General features: G+C 44.9%; 2 protein-coding genes and 1 long non-coding RNA gene across 6 annotated transcripts in view; 2 read left to right on the top strand and 1 right to left on the bottom strand.

Annotated features, from left to right (window-relative positions):
• Nucleotides 1-1,369, bottom strand: part of LOC142466764 (uncharacterized) — a 5,288-nt gene extending 3,919 nt beyond the window's left edge. The window contains exon 1 of the long non-coding RNA XR_012788212.1: nucleotides 1,239-1,369. This is a non-coding gene — a long non-coding RNA (uncharacterized LOC142466764). The remainder of the gene's footprint in view (nucleotides 1-1,238) is intronic.
• LOC142466762 (uncharacterized) overlaps nucleotides 1-3,276 on the top strand; it is a 27,701-nt gene extending 24,425 nt beyond the window's left edge. For both annotated transcript variants that reach the window (XM_075572140.1, XM_075572139.1), the window contains one exon: nucleotides 1,288-3,276. In XM_075572140.1, the coding sequence (XP_075428255.1) occupies nucleotides 1,400-3,043 (1,644 nt within the window). In that variant the 5' untranslated portion in view covers nucleotides 1,288-1,399 and the 3' untranslated portion in view covers nucleotides 3,044-3,276. The remainder of the gene's footprint in view (nucleotides 1-1,287) is intronic.
• Nucleotides 1,671-14,025, top strand: LOC142466763 (uncharacterized). Of its 3 annotated transcripts, XM_075572142.1 has the most exons (4): nucleotides 1,672-1,688; nucleotides 6,063-6,167; nucleotides 9,932-10,070; nucleotides 10,927-14,025. In XM_075572142.1, the coding sequence occupies exons 3-4, from the start codon at nucleotides 9,976-9,978 to the stop codon at nucleotides 12,404-12,406; spliced, it is 1,575 nt and encodes a 524-aa protein (XP_075428257.1). In that variant the 5' UTR covers nucleotides 1,672-1,688; nucleotides 6,063-6,167; nucleotides 9,932-9,975; the 3' UTR covers nucleotides 12,407-14,025. The 3 variants fall into 3 exon arrangements, with proteins under 3 accessions (XP_075428258.1, XP_075428257.1, XP_075428256.1); XM_075572143.1 differs by lacking the exon at nucleotides 9,932-10,070 and having other exon boundaries at nucleotides 1,671-1,688; XM_075572141.1 differs by lacking the exon at nucleotides 1,672-1,688 and having other exon boundaries at nucleotides 6,061-6,167; nucleotides 9,921-10,070.

The raw sequence follows: 14,025 nt of genomic DNA, 5'->3' as shown, positions 1-14,025 counted from the left end.
CTCAACTAGTCATCGGTTTCCATGACTAGCTGACCACATAGGGGATAATATAAACATTACATTAGGCTACCTACCCCCCGTTGCTACCTTAGTGGCTAGTATAGCATGGTTAGTTCTTGGTTTGTCCCGAAGGCAAAAACAAAACACTACGGCTCAGAAACATCAAGTTCTGTTAAAGTGGAGTTAATATCGCACTCGGGAAATAATAAACTAATGGGTTTTATTAAGGCAATTTTTGAGGTGGTATATGTCAAGATTGTGGTAATAATTTACTAGGTGCGATATTTGGGCCAATTTCACGATATGGGCTTAATGCGATCGTTAATAATGTGTTACATACCTCATTGAGTTAATATTTCTATCATAGGCTTCTGTTATTACAGAAACCTATGATCAAAATAACATTAACCCATTTCATGCCTGTGGTTACCAAGGTATACCACAGGCACCAAAGGGGTAAATACTTTATTTAAAAAAAACGTTACCTAACCCTGTTGATCCCGTTAGTGGCCAGTAAAGCTTTGCCATTCTAGTCACTAAGCCCAACCACCCTCCCTGGGGCAACTAGTGTCATCACCCACATCCCCTACCTCCGCCCCCCTTCTAGACTAATGCCCAATATCCTTATTAGACAAATGTGGTTTTAAATATTAACCAAAAATATATACACGTTTAAAAGAAAACAAAAAAGAACATTCAAAATACATTTTACACACAAAACCATTGATTATCACTGTGGATAACTAGACCCTCTCAATGGGGGGCCCAGATATCCACATTGGCGATAAATGGTAACCCAGTAATAAATAAATACATCAACATTAATAACCCCCCTCAGTGACTAACCGCTAAGGTAATGAAGGGAGTTGGTTTATGTACCTTGTGATGAATGCCCTTTTTTGGGTACTGGGATGTAACCTTAAAGGGAGGGAATCGCATTCCTTTTTGGAATCACATTCCATGATTTTGCATCGTTTTTGTGTTTGCATTGTCCCCGTCACCATTGTATATGTATATATGTTAAAATACAATCCTTGTGTATTTGGTTCCTTATTTTAATAATGCATATTTAGCAGAAAGTTGGGTCATCCTATAACTAGTAGAGACTTGGAACATGGTGCAGTAACGGGAACACACTCTCCCTGTCCTAATGCTGCACATGTGCTAAATCCTTCATTTTTACAATGTACATCTACAGTTTACATTCATCCTGAACTTTTTGTGATATGCCAACTTACCTCTCTTGCATGACCGATTGTGTAACAGTTACTTTTTTGTCTCGTCTAGTACTGTCCAAAGACAAGAACCAATAATCCACCCATGCCAACACTGCAAGGTTGCATTTAGCAGTCACTATTACCTCCTCAAACATCTGAAATTCAGACACCCAAATGAGTATATGGAAAAGATGAGGACAGAACAATCTTGCAACATTCCAATAAATATGACAGAAAATGCATCTTTCAACCAGTCAAGGCAATTAATAGACAATGTAACTACTTCTCATTCCCAAAAATATATATTAGCAGCTGCCACAGGAAAAAATCTTGGAGAAAGTGGGAAGAGTCTTACTTGGTTATCAGACCAGAACCTACAGAAGAGGACAAACGCAGGTGCCAGACTGTATGAATGTGGGAAGGAATTTAGTAAGTTATCCAGCCAGAACATACACAAGAAGAGTCCCACAGGTGAGAGACCGAATGTATGTGGGGAATGTGGGAAGGAATTTAGTCGGTTATCACATCTGAACACACACAAGAGGACACACACAGGAGAGAGACCGCATGTATGTGCGGAATGTGGGAAGGGATTTAGAGATGTATCCAACCTGAACACACACATGAGGACACACACAGGGGAGAGACCGCATGTATGTGGGGAATGTGGGAAAGGATTTAGTCACTTATCCCACCTGAAAACACACAAGAGGACACACACAGGAGAGAGACCGCATGTATGTGCGGAATGTGGGAAGGGATTTAGTGATATATCCAACCTGAATACACACATGAGGACACACACAGGAGAGAGACCACATGTATGTGGGGAATGTGAGAAGGGATTTAGTCAGTTATCCATCCTGAACAAACACAAGAGGACACACACACGGGAGAGACCGTATGTATGTGGGGAATGTGGGAAGGGATTTAGTCAGTTATCTAGCCTGAACACACACAAGAGGACACACACAGGGGAGAGACCACATGTATGTGCGGAATGTGGGAAGGGATTTAGTGATGTATCTAACCTGAACAAACACACGAGGACACACACAGGGGAGAGACCGCATGTATGTGGGGAATGTGGGAAAGGATTTAGTCACTTATCCCACCTGAAAACACACATGAGGACACACACAGGGGAGAGACTGCATGTATGTGGGGAATGTGGGAAGGGATTTATTAAGTTATCCAGCCTGAACATACACATGAAGAGTCACACAGGGGAGAGATCGCATGAATGTGGGAAGCGATTTAGTAAGTTATTCAGCCCGAACATACACAAGAAAAGTCACACAGTTGAGAGGCCGCATGTATGTGGGGAATGTGGGAAGGGATTTAGTCGGTTATCACATCTGAACACACACAAGAGGACACACACAGGGGAGAGACCGTATGTATGTGTGGAATGTGGGAAGGGATTTAGTGATGTATCCAACCTGAACACACACATAAGGACACACACAGGGGAGAGACCGCATGTATGTGGGGAATGTGGGAAAGGATTTAGTCACTTATCCCACCTGAAAACACACAAGAGGACACACAGTGGGGAGAGACCGTATGTATGTGGCGAATGTGGTAAGGGGTTTAGTCAGTTATCCAGCCTGGACACACACAAGAGGACACACACAGGAGAGAGACCGCATGTATGTGCGAAATGTGGGAAGGGATTTAGTGATGTATCCAACCTGAACACACACATGAGGAGACACACAGGGGAGAGACCGCATGTATGTGGGGAATGTGGGAAAGGATTCAGTCACTTATCCCACCTGAAAACACACAAGAGGACACACAGGGGAGAGACTGTATGTATGTAGGAAATGTGGTAAGGGATTTAGTCAGTTATCCAGCCTGGACACACACAAGAGGACACACACAGGAGAGACAGGATGCGGAAGTGCAGAGCACAGCAGAACAACAGGACTCCACGGGACAGCAGCGGTATGGTAAAAAAGATACTTTATTCACACATCATGGTGCAGACAGGGATGGGTGCAAAAAATTTCCTTCTCTTACGCGTTTCACGCCTGTGCGGCGCTTCGTCAGAGACGTCAGTCTGACGAAGCGCTGCACAGGCGTGAAACGCGTAAGAGAAGGAGATTTTTTGCACCCATCCCTGTCTGCACCATGATGTGTGAATAAAGTATCTTTTTTACCATACCGCTGCTGTCCCGTGGAGTCCTGTTGTTCTGCTGTGCTCTGCACTTCCGCATCCTGTGGCTACCTGATGTTATACTCAACCCCGCAGAAGCACGCATACCAGAAGGCTAAACGGGCATGGTTCACGTGAGTCACTGTACTTTATCATTGTACTGGGAGGTATACTACAGGTGTTCATAGGCGTTTTTTCAGACTTGGTCCATATTGGGAGTGATGTGGTGGGACTTATATATCTCCATTTCACCACACTCACCAGGACATTATTCATATGTCTTAGCTATACGCCCACCTATATACCTTATATACTCACTCATATACCATTAACCCAGCCTACTATCCTTCTTCAATCAAGAAATTGTTTATTGATTACATGTTCATTACCTAAGGTCATTAGAGCACTATCATTGAACTATGTTCTTTTACCTTGCACACACAGGAGAGAGACCGTATGTATTTGCGAAATGTGGGAAGGGATTTAGGGATGTATCCAACCTGAACACACACAGGGGAGAAAGCACATGTATATGGGGAATGTGGGAAAGGATTTAGTCACTTATCCCACCTGAAAACACACAAGTACACACACAGGGCAGAGACTGCATGTATGTGGGGAATGTGGCCACCTTGAAAAAGCGTCATCAAAACTAAAACGGCCGTCAGTGCGCTATGCCGTTACGCTACACAATACCATGTGACCCGGGAAGTCACCTCTCACTTACAAGTGCATCTAGCTTATGCTGATCATCCAGTGTTCCGTGTATTCCCCCCGCAACACAGCGAGTGGGGAAGGCTTTAAAATTGACTGCCCGGCTATTTATTAATCTAACTGAGCTGATATCCTTCCTACACGGAGACACAGTATAAACATACCATGTGGATTTGGCATAAAAATTATCACCAGACCATGATCAGGTTCTATGTGGTTATATGTAGGTCCAAGTAGACTTACATGAAAAACATGAGGTACAAAGTAGTAATAGATATGCATAGCTATACTAGCTATATTATCAATATTAGAACTACCTCTAAATAAAGGCTGCTACCTACAAAGGCATTGGTGTTTTCTACAAGTCTATACTTGCCTTAGGCTTGAACCTAAGTAAATAACTACACACTACTAGGCTGCAAGAAAACCTGAACCTGTTGGGTATGATTTATATACTTACCTGAGTAAAAGCTAATGGTTAAATAACAGCTAATTCTGTGGTTGCCAATCAAAGCAGGAACACCAACAAATAGATCCCATAGCAACCTATCATATGTTTGCATTTATAAATGCTACCACTAGAACTATCAATACCATTAAAACAGTACCCCCTGTTTAAATTATATGAAGTCACCATCTACTGACACTTGCGGTTACTAGAGCATAACTAAACATAGTCTGCTCCACTAGGGTTTACTAATAAGTAAATCAATAGGTTTTTGTGGTCTGCAACCAAGGCCACACTAACCTGATACCAGGCATTTTAATCACTTTTATCACACTCACACGCTCTCTATTTAGTGGCGAACACCAAGTTAACAAAATAAGGAATAGCAGTATCAGATAACACCAGTACCTAGGTCTTACTGCTCACTCAGTGGTGTTTTTTTGCTTTTTGAAAGATAAGATATCTTACCTTTACCTGGTTGTACCAGGATCTAAGGTGAACCTATACCTGTTCTAACAGGAACATATATTACAGATTGGCATATTACACACATATGAATCTGAGAGAGACTAGCTGAGTAAGTGGTTTTTTTGAGACCTTTTATGTTGTATAGTCCACCATTATTTTAAAAACATACCAACAAAGGTTACATTTTAATCGTATAATCATTACACCGTTGGGAGTGCTACACTAGGTGCCTTCTTTTCTAACCTATGTCTCTTCATAGGTATTTCTTTCATATTATATTATAGTCCCAGCACCCCAACGAAATCCATGACAATAGCTAGAATGTTCTCCCTTCCCACTTCCCACTCCCCTCTTCTCTATCACGAATGTGGGACGGGATTTAGTGACTTATCCAGCCTGAACAAACACAAGAGGACACACACAGGAGAGAGACCATATATGTTGCTTTTTGTTGTCAGGATTACCCCCTCAAACATCTGAAATTCAGACACCCAAAGGAGTATATGGAAAAGATGAGGACAGAACAATCTTGCAGCATTCCAATAAATATGACAGAAAATGCATCTTTCAACCAGTCAAGGCAATTAATAAACAATGTAACTGCTTCTCATTCCAAAATATATATATTAGCAGCTGCCAGAGGAAAAGATCTTGGAGAAAGTGGGAAGAGTCTGACTTTATCACACCAGAACCTACAGCAGAGGACACACACACGGGAGAGACTGCATGTATGTGGGGAATGTGGGGAGGGATTTAGTGACTTATCCAGCCTGAACACACACAAGAAGAGACACACAGGTGAGAGACCGCATGAATGTGGGAAGGGATTTAATCAGTTATCCAGCCTGAATATACACAGGTGGACACACACAGGGGAGAGACCTTTCTCTATAGCCAGGCAAGTTTAAGGATACAAAAAAGTTATAACTTTTTAACAGCAGGTTATTTGTATCATTCTTATTGTAGTTTTATGTAAATAAATATTTTGTTCTTAATGTTTTATATTTCCATTCTGTTGGGTCTAATAAAATGTGTGTTTCCCATTATGCTGAAGCTGTCTGTAGCCTCACTCAGCTGTGAATCAGAATATTTTCGCAGCGACCAATTGGCCGCCGGCGTTATGCCACAGACAGACCCTCCGCCTCCAGCCGCTTCTAATGTAAGTTTTATTACTGTTTTGGGTAGGGTGTTAATTTAAGGGGTTTTAGGGTAAGTGCTTAAGGTAGGGGATTTAGGGTAAAGAGGGGCTTAGGATATAGAGGTTTTAGGGTAGGGGTTTTAGGCACTTACCTTAGCGGTGAAGTGGCCAGAGGTGTATTGAGTCATGGCGAAACGGCCGTGACCAAATGTCCTGGAATGTCGTGTGAATACTGAGGTGGAGGACAGAGACACAGACTAACGTCCCCAGTGAGGGACATTAATGCAGCCACCTTTACATACTGTATGTCATGTTCCATTTAGAGAGCAGCAAGCAGGGCAGCCGACATGGGGGACAGTTGGGACAGATTTCCCGGGCCCGGTGGCTGCGGGGACCTGGCGGTGCAAGTTAGCCTCGAGCTCTGGCCAGGCCCGGCTGCCGGTCACCACCTGGCCCCGGCTCTCCATCAGCTGCAGGCCTCTTCCTTACTCTGTCTCCCATGCTGAGCTTCCAACGCTGGCGGCGTGCGACGGGCCTCTGATGTCAGCGTGCCAGAAGTAAGCTGGGCCTAAGCTTCTGGTGCGCGCTGACTTTGGAAGCTCAGTGTGGGACAGAGTGAGGAAGAGACCTGCAGCTGATGAAGAAGCGGGGGCATGGCCACGACTGGCATCCAACCCGGAGGTCGGGACCAATTTGCAGCGCAAGGCCGGCGTGCCCCCTGGAGCCCCTGGGACCGGCCTGGCCATCCCTTATGTAAGTGCTTTATTATATTTATATATATATTATATATTATATATCCCTTACCAGGCAGAGCAGAAATCCTAGGACCACGCAGCAAGGAAGAGACTGCACACAAAATAATCCAATAATAAAAGGTATATTGAAATAATCTGGCACCAACACCGACGTTTCGGTCCTACAAACAGGACCTTTCGCACTTCCTTGAGAAACGTCGGTGTTGGTGCCAGTTTTTTTCAATAAACCTTTTATTAATGCATTATTTTGTGTGCAGTCTCTTCCTTGCTGCGTGGTCTTAGGATTTCTGCTCTGCCTGGTAAGGGATCTTTACCTATGTTATGTCTATGGGATTAGCACCTATTATCATGCTTTTTTTGGAGTGCCATCTGATAGATATATATATATATATATATATATATACAGTGGTCGACAAATCACCAAAAAATCTACTCGCCGAACAAAAAAAATCTTCTCGCAACCTAGTACCACACGTGTGTTGCTTGGGCCAATAGGAGCCCGCCACAATGTTAAATCCACTCGCCCAGGGCGTGCAAATGTACACTACCGACACACTTTATTGAAGTGTGGTCGGTACCGCAAGCCGGGAAATCTCCCGGCTTGCTAGTGGCCGCCCCTCGGCGTGCCGCGCGTCATAGACGCGCGGTCACGCGTCATCGGGAGCGTGCGCCCCCTGCACGCGTGTCCAGGGGCTCCCCGAGGGAGCCCTGGTGTCCCGCGATCGCGGGACAGCGGCAGGGGGTTCCGGGGGACCCGGCGGACCCGGCAGAGGTAGGGAGAGCGCCCCGATCGGAGGGCGCTCTTCCGCTGCTTCGGCGTGCGCCCGTCACACTCGGGCGCGCGCCAGGCTACTGCTGCGGCACAGAACGGGCAAATGCTCGAATAAACTGTGCCGCAGCAGTATAGGTTTGTGGAATACTGGAGATATATACAGGCATACCCCGTTTTACATACACTCGCTTTACGTACACTCACTAGTACGTCCATTTTTTTGTTGTTGCACCTTACCCCCTGTGTACGTACGCGTGCTTCGCGAGTACGGACACCAGGGGGCGGCGTGCGCACCTCAACACTCCTGCAACCTCCTTCATGCTCGATCTCCCTGTTCCCTCTGCCCTCCGATCTGTCTCTGTTCCCCCTCCCATCTGTCTCTGTTCCCCCTCCCATCTGTCTCCGTTCCTCCTGCACCCAAGCTCCATAAATCTGCAGCTTAACCAGCAATTCTGCCCGCACTTACTGCAGCCCGTGATTCTGCTTCCTCCGATCCCCCGCTCCTCCCCCCTCCTCCCTCCTCAGAGCTCGCTCCTGTCTGCTGTGAGGGGGAGGAGAAGATCGTCTGCTGCAATCTTTGCTTGTGTGTGTGTGTGTGTGTGTGTGTCTGAGTGACAGTGTGTGTGTGTGTGTGCGTGCGTGTGTGTGTGTGTGTGTGTGTGTGTGTGTGTGTGTGTGTGTGTGTGTGTCTGAGTGAGTGACAGTGTGTGACTGAGTGACAGTGTGTGACAGTGTGTGACTGAGAAACAGTGTGTGTGTGTGTGTGTGTGTGTGTGTGTGTGTGTGTGTCTGAGTGAGTGACAATGTGTGTGTGGCTGAGTGACAATGTGTGTGTGGCTGAGTGACGTGTGTGTGTGTGTGTGTGTGTGTGTGTGTGTGTGTGTGTGTGTGTGTGTGTGTGTGTGTGTGTGTGTGTGACTGAGTGACAATGTATGTGTGTGTGACTGAGTGACAATGTATGTGTGTGTGACTGAGTGACAATGTATGTGTGTGTGACTGAGTGACAATGTATGTGTGTGTGACTGAGTGACTGTGTGTGTGTGTGTGTGACTGTGTGTGTGTGTGTGTGTGTGACTGTGTGTGTGTGTGTGTGTGTGTGTGTGTGTGTGTGTGTGTGTGTGTGTGTGTGTGTGTGTGACTGAGTGACAATGTATGTGTGTGTGACTGAGTGACAATGTATGTGTGTGTGACTGAGTGACAATGTATGTGTGTGTGACTGAGTGACAGTGTGTGTGTGTGTGTGTGTGTGTGTGTGTGTGTGTGTGTGTGTGTGTGTGTGTGTGTGTGTGTGTGTGTGTGTGTGTGTGTGTGTGTGTGTGTGTGACTGAGTGACTGTGTGTGATTGAGTGACTGTGTGTGACTGAGTGACTGTGTGTGACTGAGTGACTGTGTGTGACTGAGTGACTGAGTGACTGTGTGTGACAGTGTGCGACTGAGTGCGTGTGTGCGTGAATGAGTGAGAGTGCGTGAATGAGTGAGAGTGCGTGACTGAGTGAGTGTGTGACTGAGTGAGAGAGAGTGAGAGACTGAGTGAGAGAGAGTGAGAGACTGAGTGAGAGAGAGAGACTGAGTGAGAAAGAGAGAGAGAGTGAGAGTGAGAGACTGACTGAGAGACTGACTGAGAGACTGACTGAGTGAGAGAGAGAGACTGCGAGAAGGAGAGAGAGACTGCGAGGAGAGAGAGACTGCGAGAAGGAGAGAGAGACTGCGAGAAGGAGCGCGTGACTGCGAGAAGGAGAGAGAGACAGCGAGAAGGAGCACGTGACTGCGAGAAGGAGAGAGCTGCTATACAGTACTGACCTGCGTGCGCGCCTCTCACCTATTTGCTTGCTCCCATTCATTTTATTTGAATAAAGCCTATTGTATTTATTTTGGTTACAAATGCCTTATTTACATCAGTTATGCACATATATGACGATTGCAGTACAGTACATGCATCGTAAAGTGGAAAAAAAGTAGTGCTTCACTTTAAGTACATTTTCACTTTACATACATACATTGCGTATGTTAAAGCGGGGTATGCCTGTATATATTGTGACATAGTCCAAAGAAGTTAGGCAGCTTTCTGCCCCGTTTTAGGTCAGAAAGTGCAGGAATAGTTAAAAAAGGATCCATTCCACAGCTTCACATTAACTCAGGCTGGTGGATGGAAAATCCAGACCACAGATTACAATGGGTCTAGTTCTCCCTCACCTGCTCTCCTAATCATTAACACAGGTATTTAGAACAGAGAGGTTTGCATTTCAGTCTCTCCTTAGAACCTGGGGGCTGGGAGTGTCGCTGCTCCCCTGCATCCAGTTCGATGTGGACGGCCCCTCCAAGTATCACAGTACCAGAGGATTTGCCTGGACCCTTGGGACCGAGTTCCCACCACAAACAGATAAGACAAACAAAGATGTATTGCTGTTTCTAAAGAACTATGCTGTATCTGGTGACCCTAAATGAGAGGGCATTGTTTTAAACTGGGGGAACCAGGTTAGTTGGCCCAGCAGCAGTTAGAGGCTGATTCTGATGTGTAGTTAGATCCCTGAAAGGGATAGGATTTTGTTTATATAATTTGGTTTCTTGTTACTTGAAATAACAGTGTGGGAAATACTATAACACTGATATGAGTGAACCGCTGAGTGTAAATATCTGAGTGCGTCTAACCTACACATGTTAAAGCTGCAGTCCCTTATTTGGATGAAAATAAAGCAGGCAGAAGCCTGAGTTAAGCAACGTAATACTTTGCATGATCCTGTTTTTTGTATAAATAACCCTAGAAGACTGTGTCGGGAAGAACCCAGACAGACGTCAGCGCTACAAAAGAGGGGCATTTGTCACATATGGTGGAGATTGCGGGTCGACACTAAAAAGTCTGTGGGTTTGCAAATAAATGCGGGGGTTTAAAATGGCCGCCCACCTGAAGTAAAATACAGATGCTATGAGTGAAGTCTGTCCCACTGTGTATATCCAGTTCTGCTTCTAGCATACACAGAGAATGTGCGAAGTGTGGATGCAATAGAACCCTGAACCCAAACAGAAAACCAAAATGTTTTCTGAAGAAAGTGAAAAATGCATCTAGCAAGTGCTGTTTGTAAAGCTAATGCCTTTTGCTGAAGTGAGTGAATTTGCAGCTAGCAAGTGCTGTATGTAAGTTGCTGAAGTAAGTGAAATTGCAGCTAGCAAATTGTCCCTGCCGGGTTTCTAAAATGGCCGACGTGAAATGTTTGTTTTGTAATGTACATAATCATGAAAAACAGTGTCCCTTCAGGCCATACGATGATGATGATGACGACTCGTATGTGGCCCCTGGAGGAGAGCCGTACCCACAGATGAATTTAGTATGCTGGGCCTGTCGTGAAGACGGTCACATGGAAGATATATGCCCCAAAATGTTCAAAGACAAACAGCTGCAAAAGCAAGCAACACCCTGTGAGTGCAAGCAAAATGTGGAAGCTACCAGTGAGTGTGTGCCCAGTACCACTGATATCTCTGGAGCTAATAAAGCAAAAAGAAAGAAGAAAAAGAAAACTGTTCCTCAAGTCACAGGGGAAGTGACCGAGACACCTGCGCTGTCAGGACATGCGTCAGAAAGGCGCCGAGATGTGCTGCAGACCGGAGTGACCGGCAGAATTGTCACGGGAACAGTGGCAGAGGATAAAGAGGCTTTGGTTTCTGCACTCCAAGCTGCCCGCCATGATTATGAAGTCCTGTGGCAGGGATTGGTCAAGGAGCGAGAATGTTGGAAGAAGGAGCGAGAAGCGAACGCTGAGTTACAGAGGTGTATACTTCCAGCTTTACAGGAGTACGAGGCTTTGAAGAAAACAGAGTCTCTCTTACGGAGTGAGCTGGAAGAGGTGACGACTAGTCTGGAAAAGGCCAACACCGTAATTGCCACCATGGATGAAAAACAGATTAAGTCTGACAAATTAATTGCTATCCTAAAACAGAAATACGGGAAGGCTCTACAAGAGGTTCACGCGCTCTGCACAGAGGTGCAAAACTCACGCCTGGAGGGTCACGGTATGAACGCAGAGCTGGGAATGTTGAAGCAAACCCATGAGATTGCCCTGTGTGATTTAGAGACTGTAAAGCAAGAAAATGAGAGTCTGAAAATTAAAAATTCAGATTTGACTGACCAAGCAGAAAAAGTGAAGAAACAGTTGACTCAGGAAAAATTAGAAGTGCAGGAAGCACTACAGAATGCATTGATGCACACTCAGAGCCAGCACCAGGAAGAAATGGACGCTCTGAGAACAGAATTGCGAGATGTATGCACAAAACAGAATTCTCTCGCAGAGGAACTTAACGTATTGAAAAAGGAGAAAAGCGTTCGAATAATTCAGAAGCACTGCAAAGCTCTTATCCAAGGAAGAAGGGAAAGAGAAAATTATCGGCGTAAACGCGCCGCAACTATCATCCTACAGGCTGCCTACAGAGGGATGAAAATTCGTCAGTTTAATCGCCGGAATAAAGCAGCCTGTGTTCTTCAATCATTCTACCGTGCCCGCATGGTACGAAACAGGTTCCTCATTATGAAAGGAGCAACTATAAAAATCCAGTCTCTGACTAGGATGACACAGAACAGGATTCGCTATCAAACCCTGATAAATGCGTCACTGGTTATCCAGCGGTACTTCCGCCTGAATAAATGTAGGCCCCAGGAAAGAGAGGCCCAAGACTACATGCCTGCCGGCTGCAAAGGTAAAAGGCCACAGGGTACAGCCGGAGTTGGTGAGAGCCCCATCTAGGTGAAGGCGCTCCAGGTAATCAGTGCTTCATCTTTTAAGTACCATGTAATTGCCCCAAAGGGAAAATCCCAAATCTCTGAGAGTGATGGTCGTGAGAAAATACATGGCAGTAAGAAGTACCATAAAGGTTCAAAGGTTGCAAAGCAAAAGCGACGAAGGTCAACGCTGGCCTTGAATTTTTCCAGATCTCGCCACTCTGGGCCACAATATAAAGACAAAGACTATCCGGCCCCAGAGTTCCGTCAGAGGCTAAAGAAACAGTCCAGTCATTTGCAGGCTGCAGCGGGTGTTGAAATAAAGTCAGAAGATGTAATGGACTGGAAGTCAAGAAAATAAAAAAAGGGAAAAATGTTTGGGAACTGACCGATTTTTTTGTTATACGTGTGGACTATGTCACTTAACTTTGCAAATAAGCTAGTGTAGTTATGCTATATTAGGCCTCTAGAATAAGCATTTTGAAATATTGCAATGTTATTTTTTTCTCTTCATTGAAAATGTAGGTAAAACTACAAATTAATATACAGGGTTGATGGCCCTTAAGATTACAAGGCTGTAGTTTAAAAAAAAAAAAAAAAAAACAAGTTGGTAGCTTACAATATAGAAAAAATCCAGGGAGGTAATAGAAACTGTCTGGTTTTGTGAGTATATTTAACATATCCTGGGTTATAAGAATGTGTGCTAGACATTTATTTTTTCAAAATAGTTACCTAATAGATCGCAACAAAATATGTTTGCCAAGTATAGTCTCTTATGACGAGACATATTGTCCATAATTGCCGTGGAAAAAAGTTCATATTCGTGTCATGTGAATGCTTAATATTGTACTGGGGAGTTAGCTCAAGTATTTCAAGTATTTCAGGTAGGACGCTGACCCCAGTGAGGTCCATGGCCGCTCACCCCAGTAGGTGTGATCTGGGGAGGGGGATATGTGACATAGTCCAAAGATGTTAGGCAGCTTTCTGCCCCGTTTTAGGTCAGAAAGTGCAGGAATAGTTAAAAAAGGATCCATTCCACAGCTTCACATTAACTCAGGCTGGTGGATGGAAACTCCAGACCACAGATTACAATGGGTCTAGTTCTCCCTCACCTGCTCTCCTAATCACTAACACATGTATTTAGAATAGAGAGGGTTGCATTTCAGTCTCTCTCCTTAGAGCCTGGGGGCTGGGAGTGTCGCTGCTCCCCTGCATCTAGTTCGGGGTGGACGGCCCCTCCAAGTATCTCAGTACCAGAGGATTTGCCTGGACCCTTGGGACCGAGTTCCCACCACAAACAGATAAGACAAACAAAGATGTATTGCTGTTTCTAAAGAACTATGCTGTATCTAGTGACCCTAAATGAGAGGGCATTGTTTTAAACTGGGGGAACCAGGTTAGTTGGCCCAGCAGCAGTTAGAGGCTGATTCTGATGTGTAGTTAGATCCCAGAAAGGGATAGGATTTTGTTTATATAATTTGGTTTCTTGTTACTTGAAATAACAGTGTGGGAAATACTATAACACTGATATGAGTGAACCGCTGAGTGTAAATATCTGAGTGCGTCTAACCTACACATGTTAAAGCTGCAGTACCTTACTTGGATGAAAATAAAGCAGGCAGAAGCCTGAGTTAAGCAACGTAA

Source organism: Ascaphus truei, chromosome 15 (assembly GCF_040206685.1).
Source record: "Ascaphus truei isolate aAscTru1 chromosome 15, aAscTru1.hap1, whole genome shotgun sequence".
Lineage (NCBI taxonomy): Eukaryota > Metazoa > Chordata > Amphibia > Anura > Ascaphidae > Ascaphus > Ascaphus truei.
Note: the sequence above shows the minus strand (reverse complement) of the source record. Positions and strands in the feature narration are given on the sequence as shown.

Coding starts and splice junctions, on each gene's coding strand:
- LOC142466763 (XM_075572142.1), top strand. CDS start 9,976: ATGTGGACGGCCCCTCCAAGTATCACAGTACCAGAGGATTTGCCTGGA. Junction 10,071..10,926: donor CAGATAAGACAAACAAAGAT/GTATTGCTGTTT, acceptor GTGTCCCTTCAG/GCCATACGATGATGATGATG.